Source organism: Beta vulgaris, chromosome 9 (genome assembly GCF_026745355.1).
Source record: "Beta vulgaris subsp. vulgaris cultivar EL10 chromosome 9, EL10.2, whole genome shotgun sequence".
Classification (NCBI taxonomy): Eukaryota; Viridiplantae; Streptophyta; class Magnoliopsida; order Caryophyllales; family Amaranthaceae; genus Beta; species Beta vulgaris.
Genome location: NC_079210.1, coordinates 17006436 through 17015798, shown reverse-complemented (window position 1 = coordinate 17015798; position 9363 = coordinate 17006436). Strand labels below are relative to the sequence as shown.

At 34.9% G+C, this 9363-nt stretch overlaps 1 protein-coding gene across 1 annotated transcript; it reads right to left on the bottom strand.

The window, feature by feature from the left end:
- Positions 1-980: 980 nt before the first annotated feature.
- On the bottom strand, positions 981-6749 carry LOC104903106 (probable inactive receptor kinase At5g10020). Its single transcript, XM_010691092.4, has 3 exons — positions 5143-6749; positions 2162-3715; positions 981-1760 (listed from the first exon to the last, which is right to left on the bottom strand). The coding sequence occupies exons 1-3, from the start codon at positions 6041-6043 to the stop codon at positions 1171-1173; spliced, it is 3045 nt and encodes a 1014-aa protein (XP_010689394.2). The 5' UTR covers positions 6044-6749; the 3' UTR covers positions 981-1170.
- Between the last annotated feature and the right edge of the window lie 2614 nt (positions 6750-9363).

The window sequence follows — 9363 nt, the reverse complement described above, 5'->3', positions numbered from 1 at the left end:
GTTTTTGACGGTTTCCTACATTGCGTGTATAAGTGTGGTTTTGTTCCACAGATGAAGGACACATTATTCTGATTTTATTATTCTCTTAAAAGCGCTCTCTCTCTCTCTCTAATACTTGAGATTGATCATCAAACAAAAATCACAAAAACATATTCTCATTTTGACAAGATTCATACGAGCGTGACTCTTGTTGTTCTTCTTTGTATCTCGAAATTGAATTCCGTGCAACTCGTGCTTCGTATAGGGTCGGAATATCACTTTTGGGAAAGTGTCTACACACGCCTAGAAGATTCATCATTCATAGTGATCATCTTTGTTACCCTTTAACGATTTCTAACACATTTTGCTTTGTAGTTGTTATGATTTCATAATATTAGCAATCATGTAATTTATCTTTATCAGAAGGTTAAAGATGCTGGATTTGTTAACGTTATTGCCAAGGATAAGACTGATCAACTACTCAATCTCATACCATTTTAAAGCCGAATCTCATCCTCCAACATTGAGGATTAAGGTGAATATTCGTGATTCAAGTGTATAAACCTGCTTTCTGTCAAATGTGAGGTTTTCTGGAACAGATTGTTTTGTGTTGTTTCCATATGCCTTGCTTTGGCTAAATGATGTGCAAAGATAACTCTTGTTGTGCCTAAATTTATATACATAGTTGAAATCATTGTATCAGTTTTGACCTCTCGGACCTGTCAATTGCAAGGTGTATTCTTTTGGGACCTCAATTTATTGATCTTATCTTTCATTTTTTGTTTCTTGTTCCCATTTTTGTAGATGAGTATTTCTACTTAAGTTCATTTAAGTTTTTTTTTTTTAGAAATATGTAATTTTATTAGTAGTCTCCAAATTTAGGAAACGGACTAGTATAGATTCAGAGAGAAGGTAAGTGTAGATTGAGGAGAAAGCATAAGAAAGTCTACTTATGTAGGCAAGTTCAGTTTAAAGTGAAAATTAATTTGTGCAAAGTGGGATAGAAACACTATTATTTTATTTTTATTTATACTTTTTTTTTGGAAAAATCAAATTGCTACTACACATCTAACTCTGAAGTACAATAATGCCTATAATAAAACCTAATGCCTTACAAGAAAGCAACAAAATGTATTAGTGTAAAGTAAAAGACTTCACATATACGTGAGCAATAGACTGATGACCTAACCTCTATTGTTCTAAGGACGTAAGATCATGTAAAACTGTTCTAGTATCAGGTCTTTCAGATGCTGGGAGGATGCATCTCAAAGCAACTTGTAGCATTCTATCAAGTGATCTGTACTCAGTTTCTGCAATATTAGCACTGAAGACTGCCTTATCAAAGCACTCGTTAGCACGGTTTTCTACCACCAACATTTTCACCCAATCTGTCAAGTCAACAGCACCTTGATTTGCAGAAACAATTTCAGCTGAGCTTCTTCCAGTTAAAAGCTCCAACAAAATCACTCCAAAAGCATAGACGTCGCTCTTTAAAGATGGGCATGGTTTGCTCGAGTTAATGAATTCAGGCGGGAGATAACCAAGAGCACCAGCATTAAGAACTTGATCAGCAGTGCCAGCTGGTGTCAATAGCCGGTGGAGACCATAGTCGGTGATGAAAACACTCGCTTCTGAAGGATGTATCAGAATGTTTGAAGACTTGAGATTGCCATGAGGTATGGCTCTCTCATTGTGAAGGTAATCTAAACATTGGGCAACAACTCTTGCTGCTTTGAAGCGTTTCTGTAAGGACAAGGATGGGATTTGACTTCGCTCTTGCCCTGCAACATAAGCCCTTCTATTACAAACTGGCTTTAGAGAAACAACTTAATATCTAACCATGACCAAACCAGCATTTGGAAATTTGCAAAGCGTCATATATTCAGAACTGTTGCATCAGATTTCAATGTGCAAGTCATCTCTATTTCTGCTTTTAAATAGGTAGCAGCAAAAGCAAGCAAGCTTACCAACACAACCAAGCTCAAGAAAGTTGGAAGTTTGAACACAGCTGGGATGACAATACGAGAGTTTTCACTTAATAAGAAGAAAACTAGTGTATGTGGTGATAAAAGATGGCATGACACAAATTTAAACCTGAACCCTAGAGAACTGTATATGGACACTGAAGTGGTCAGAAGTAAGACACTGATGAAAGAATCTACAATGAGGTAATGAAGCTTACCTTGTAAATAGATGCCCAAGCATGGTGCATTGATATAGTTTGAGATAACCAGCTTCTCGTGCTGCCTTGGACCCCAGTAATAACCCTGCAGAGATACGAGATTTGGATGTCTAACATTTCCAAGCTTTTTAGCTTCCCTTGCAAATTCTTTTCTTCCTATTGCTATCCCCTCTTTCAACCTTTTAACGACCAACATATGACCATTCTCAAGTGCAGCTCTGTATAGCATTCCGTGGCAACTCCTTCCAATGACTTCAGCTGGAGCAAGTGAGAGCTGTTCAGCAGTGAATACCAAAGACCCATCAAAGAGATGTAAATCCCCAGCAAGTTTATCTGGCGAACCAATCTTCACCGCTCCAAGATTCTGGAATAAATTCTGGCCTTTAGCAAGCGATGGATTTGAAGACGAAATTATAGTGACTGGAGAAGATATTTCACCAATTATCCTAGTTGATTCAGGTGGACTAAGATCTTTGCACTTGGTCACGTTAGACGTAGAACTTCCTAGTGCAGCTGTTGGTCCCATCTTTGATGTCAAAGCTCCCTGACCTGATCTTGGTGAATTTAGAGATGGATCAATACTTTTCAGGGAAGGAGATGTACTTGGGAGTGAAGAAGTCCAGCTCTTATTATCCTTAGTTTCACTTTGCCCTATTTGATCCTTTATAGAATGCTTCTTCACATGAATTCTGTAATATATTATCAGCAACAAAAGAACCAGAATAACAACACCACCAATCAGACCAGCAAGAATGGATGCGATAAGAGCTTGATTCCGGCTATGATGATGGCTTTTTGAATTCATGCTTGCGTTACTTCCACGTGATGATGGTGAATCAGGGAATATAAGCAGTGAATTACCAGGATAAAATGAGGCATCTGTAAACCTCCTCAGACTCCTGGGCACAATACCTGAAAAGTTATTGTAAGAAACATTGAGACCAGTCAGCTGCTCTGAGAGATTACTTGGAATGGTGCCCATGAAATTGTTGCTGGACATGTCAAGATATTGTAAGTTGTGGAAATTGCTTAGTTCTATAGGAAAATCACTGCTGATAATATTATGTGATAAATCCAATGACACTAAGCTGAAATTGTACGAAGCCAAATCACCAACTCCTGCCTGAAGCGGGATAATCCCACTGATATTGTTGTGTGACAAATTAACACTAGTCACCTTAGTCCAATTGGATAAACTCGGGAGGGATCCACTCAGCATATTAAAGCTAAGATCAATGACTTTTAGCTCAGGGTATATGCCAAAAATGGATGAGAGACTCCCTTCAAGTGAGTTGTTGGATGCCCTGAGAGAAGTAAGTCTCAGAAACTGAGAAGTCTTATTCGGCAAAACACCTGTTAAAGAGTTGGAACTTAACTGAACAACCTCTATATAATTTCCCCAATATCGGGTTCTTGAGAGATTTCCTGAAAAGTTATTGTTGCTGAGGTCTATGATGACACAATTCCCAGTCCTCAGGGGTAAGGAGCCTGAAAATTGATTTGATGATAAATTTAGACTCCTCAAGCTTGTAGATGTAATACTTCCGACAGGCCCTGCAACAATTAATCACAATATTAACATGTGCAGAAGTAAGTAGCCTGAGAAAGGAATAGTGGGAACTAGAAATGAATGCAAGAATAAAATACTATTCACACCCTGTTAGTAGCACAAAAAAAACTTGGGCATCAATATCCCCTGACTGCTCTGCAGCAATCCCTCACCTGTGTGAGAGAAGTTCCTGAAATTTGTATTTAAGAGCTAGTAGGCTATGGCCATAGGCAAGCACAAAGACGCAACATGCTAAAAGAAATTGCATCTTTGAGCAATATGCATGAAAGACTATGGATATAGAAGCATAGGCACATGCTAAGAAAACAAAAGAAACCGTTTGATTGATATTTCTTGCATCTATTATATATTCATCATAAGAGTATACTCTTCTCACAACTTAAGCACATGTCTTTCGATGGTGTAGCTTGGTCTCATGTGCGTAGGGATGGAAATTGTGTAGCTTACACATAGCTAGACTTGTTCCTTCTGGAATTGAGCAACGTTGGGAATGTCATATCCCTCCTGAGATTGCTCCTTATGTACTTATGGACACTCTGTCCCTCCTTTGATCTATGCTATAGCTCGTTTCCTTTTAAAAAAACAAGCACAAGTCTTGGATAAAACGTTAAGTTGTGATAGTAGATGGGATACTGATAAGCATTTTACAGAAGCATCATCATAAACCAGTGCAGAAAAATTAGTCAAAAGTCAAAACATTAAGGGGCGGACTTTGAATTCATTAGAAAAATTTGTTTCCACCATAGTTAGTAGGTGTAAATAGAAGTTGCATATGTATCTTTCAGCTAAAAGAACTAAGTCTACAGAATAAATCCAACAAGGAAAAAATAGGTATTATATAGTACAAGGCCGTCAGTTCTCCACATCTGAGCTTTTTTCAAGTTTGCCTACCTATATGAATACACACACTTCTGCAGTTCCATGCATCTGAATTCTTTTTCTTAATCAGCCACCGACTCGTGAACACACTTCTTTCTAGAGCATACTTGTGGGGCAGGAGTATGTGCATTTTCTTTCAAAGAGCAGCTAACTTTAAGGTGTTCCCTTCCACCTAATTTTGTTTTCTCAAACTCAGGGACAGTATACATTACAACCTAGTGTGTATCCTGCCAACATCTGAGTCTCCAGAGATAATGCCTTCAACATTGAAAGGAAAAAGCAAGGTTCAATGGGTACACTGAAAAGACATAACTCTTTTCTTAAAGTAATGCAACCCAGTTGGTGCTAATATACAAACATACTTCAGTATAAATGGATGATGGGAACAGTAAATTAATAAAAATTAATAAAAAGCAAACGTCCTTTGACCTCACATCCTTCTCACCATTAAAATTAAGCCTCTTCTAGACACGCGGGGGGGGGGGGGGGGATCAAACCATTAAAACTTAAAGCTGTATCAGCATCCAATTACCTTCAAGCTGGTTCAGGCTGAGATCCAGTTCGGATAAGACCATTGAGCTATCTTGCAAAAGCGCCTCTGGAAGGGCCCCTGATAACAGATTGCTTCCTAGTCGAAGAACACGCAGAGAGACGACAAAATTGAAGGCTGGAATGGTACCATTCAACTGATTATAGCTAGCATCAAACACCTCAAGATTGTCAAAATATGGTACCCCATCATGAGAGAAGAGCTCCCCAGCCAAAGCATTTTGGCTGACATTAAAAACTTGAATATTGGAAACAAAGCTAGGCCTACCAAGTCCAATATCCAACTGCCCACTAAACTGATTACAGCTAAGATCAAGGACAGACAGGCCACCTAGTTCTGAGACAAGCTTCATAGCATCCCCAGAAAATCGATTTGAGTGCAAGTCAAGGTACTTCAATTCCTTCAAGTTAAGGAATACAGAGGGAACTAGACCTTCAAAGTTATTCGTCGAAAGATTCGCATACACCAAATTCTTCAATTTAGTGAAGTTAGAAGGCATTACTCCCTGGAAAGAATTGCGCGAGAGGTCCAAATTCTCTAGAGACTCAAGGTAAGAAATCTCCAAAAGATCTCCAGATAATTGGTTATTCGAAATTGACAAATTTCGGAGCATTTTAAGACTAGAAATCGTTTTGAAATCGAAAACTCCTATCAAACCAGCATCATTAAGCATGATTGACTCTACATTACCATTTCTACAACTAACCCCATCCCACTTCTGAGGGCATCCATCAGAAGCTACTGATTTAGCATTCCAGGAGTCAAGAACTACTCGCATAGAATCTTTAGTAATCCCTTTCTTAAGCTCCAATAGTGCATTGAAGTCTGAACTCCCAAATGTTATTTGCACCCAGAAAAACATTACCAAACAGAAAGACTGCATTCCTTCTTTAAAACCCCGAAAGTTAAAAATTGCTTGAGAAAATCAAAACACATACACAGCTAACAGAGAAAACTCAAAGACTCAACTTTTAAGATACCCTTTAAGTTGTTCAATCAGTTAGGAAATTCGGGTATGTTCTAAAAGCCAACATAATATAAAAGCTTCACAAAAAGTAGCAATTAAAAAGCTAGGACATAGCAATCAAATGTGGGTTAAATGAAATGAGCATAAAAAGGCTTTCATAATGAACTTGAAGCCATTTTTGTAAAAAAAAACCAACAAAAAGGAAGTTAAAGTCAAATGAAACAAAAAGCAACATGCAAAAGATGAAAAGAAAATGAAAAACCCACTACATTTTACTGAATATTCTTCAAGAATTTGCAGCAAATAGATTAGAATCTGAATGTTAGTACAGTATTTTAGCAGTAGAAAGAGAAGAGAAGCAAACCCCAAGATTTATGAGTAGAAAGTGATAAATTTTGTGGTGGTGGCATGATGTGTGGTTTGTGAATGCCAATGATGAGCGAGTGAGTGGGCGAGAGTGAGTCAGTGAGTGTGACCCAGAAACAAGAAGTTTTAGACATTAATACAGATTTAAGCAGCTGCCATTAAAATAGAATTTTGTAATGTTGGGATTTGGACGGCATTTGGAGTTTGGGACATTGGAAGCCTAGGAGGCTAGGAGTAAGGGAAAGGACGGAAGTGGTTAGCTTGTAGTGTGTGTGTGTGTTTTTTTTAATCCTGTTGTCTGGCACTGTTAGCTGTAAAAAGGTAAATAACATGACTTCAAAAGGAATCCTTGAACATTGTAAAATAATTATTTCCTCTATTTTAAATTTGTTTTAAAAACACTTTTAACATAAGTTTTAAAATGGAGTTTTTATTTTTAGGAAATTTTGTTATTAAGGATCACATTTGAACACTTTTTGGAATTAAATTAGTGCGTAGTTTGGACTTTGCCTTGTGTGGTATTGTTTTTAACTTTTTTTATCTAGTTTAAGGGTCTGTTCTCCCCGGCTTATTTTCAGTTCAGTTTAATTCAGTTCAGCTCAGTTCAATTCAGTTCAGCTTAGTTCCATTCTTCTATAACCATTTTGTTAAATATTATTATTATGTTGGTCTAATTTATTTTACTAATTATTCTTCTTATTATTATTATTAGTATTATTTTTTTTTATATCATTATTATTAAGTATTATTATTATTATTATTATTTCTATATATTATTTTATTTATTATAGCTTTACTCATTAGTATTACTATTATTATTAGGAGGAATATGGTTTAGGTCAAAAGCAGAAATAAACTCATGTTTTTTAGCCCATAAACCAATCAAATCGCGTCAAAACGGGTTATGATGCAATTTCGCACGGTCCGACCCAATCATTATTTTTATTACTAAATATTACTCCCTCTGTTTTTTTTATCATTCTCACTTTCCTGTGCGCGTCTTCCAATGCACGTTTTTAAACATAAATATCTTTCATTATATATGAGTAAAAATTATAACGATTGAATATTAATAAAGTACTAATTGAGACGAATCAAACAAGACCCCACATGACTATGTTTTTTCTTATAACTTGAGAACATTTGCAAAGATTCCTTTTAAACATGAATAGTGTCAAGATTCCAAGTGAGAAAGATAAAAAAAACAGAGGGAGTATTATATTATTAAATCTAATTATTAAAATAGTAATATTAATTTACTTCTTAGATATTATTCATCATCAAGTATTAATATATTAATACAAATAATATAAAATAATAATTATTAATTATCATTATTATCATTAATTATCATTATTATTATTAATAATTTATGATTATTAATATTATTTATTTATAACTATTATTTAAAAATATCCAAAAATGCTATTATTATTATTCATTATTAATTATTCATTATTATTACTTGTCATTATAATAATGATTTAATATTCATATTATTATTGGGAAAATGTTTGAGTAACCCTTAGGGTTGCCAACCCTCTTAGACACATTAGAATAAAATATTGATATGTATGTAATAAAAGAGGAGAGAAGAGATATAAAAATAATATTTTGATATATTCCTAACCAATGAAAATTCAATAATAAGAGGGTTAGCAACCCTTAGGGTCACTCAATCAATGTCCTTATTATTGTTTAAATATTCATTATATATTTATTACATTCAATCTAATTTAATTTAGTTTAATTCAATTCAATTCATTTCAGTTCGGTTCAGCTCAGTTCAGTTCAGTTGTTTTATGCCGAAGAGAACAGACCCTAACTATTGTTTGTATCGTTTATGAAAATCGTATTATTTTCTATATATCGTTTGTAATACCATGTAGTTTGTAAGTTGTTTTATGCAATGGATAATGTTGACAGATGTTTTAGCATCATTCTTACTTTTTGACAGCTGAAATATGTCAAGTGTGTGTCAAAACAATAAGAAAAACATCGTAAGGTGCATAAACAAATCGTTTTGTCAAATAATGGTTTTATTCAAGTTGCTTAGGATCATAATTTGGGGTTGCTGCTCCAATAGGATCTTCGTATGTATTTGTGCATTGTTTGATTAAATTGAAATAACTATCTTGATTCCTAACAAAGTTTGATAAATGACACCTCTAAATTCACTATCCATCTTTTGAAAAAATGACTAATCACATTGCATAGCCAAATATCTACCTAAAATTAACAATATTTTGTACATTTATTAGAATCATACCTTCAATTTTAGAGAATTTCCCTAAATTTACACAATCAATAGGCAATGGCTACTCTAAATATATAAATCAAAAGGCAAGTAGGACAAGAAAGCAAAGAGTTGCATATACTTCTAAGGGCATTTGTGGATTGAAATAGCATGGTCCAGCTACATTACTGAAGGTGAAGAAGGACAAGAAAGCAAAGATGGTTAATTTGTTTTTTTGGCTTTGTAATTTGCATAAAATAATTTGCATCTAAAATGGTGAAGATATTTATACCCAAGAAACAAAGAAAAAAGATGAACATATTAATTATGCAAATTACAAAGTAAAAAAAAACTAAGAAAAATAAACTTTATTAGGCATTGATTACCACATTACTAATTACAACACATATCTATAATTCTATGGAAAGCTGAGTCACTAAAAGATGTTAGATCAGATGGCGAATCTTTGAAAATCCTTACCTAAGGTGAGGGGTTCGAGTCTAGGCTTCAGCTTATATATTTTTTACAATAATGAGCACATGACTTATTATTGGTTAATAGACACGCGGCAAAATTTTTGTGGCAAAATGAACGTGCCACGTGGCGCATAGACGTTGTTAAGCATACCTTTTAA

Excerpts from the sequence above, each read along its gene's own strand:
- LOC104903106 (XM_010691092.4), bottom strand. The coding sequence starts at position 6,043 with ATGCAGTCTTTCTGTTTGGTAATGTTTTTCTGGGTGCAAATAACATTT. Across the intron at positions 3,716-5,142 it reads CAGCCTGAACCAGCTTGAAG|GGCCTGTCGGAAGTATTACA; the intron begins GTAATTGGATGC and ends TAATTGTTGCAG. Across the intron at positions 1,761-2,161 it reads CTTGGGCATCTATTTACAAG|GGCAAGAGCGAAGTCAAATC; the intron begins GTAAGCTTCATT and ends CTTATGTTGCAG.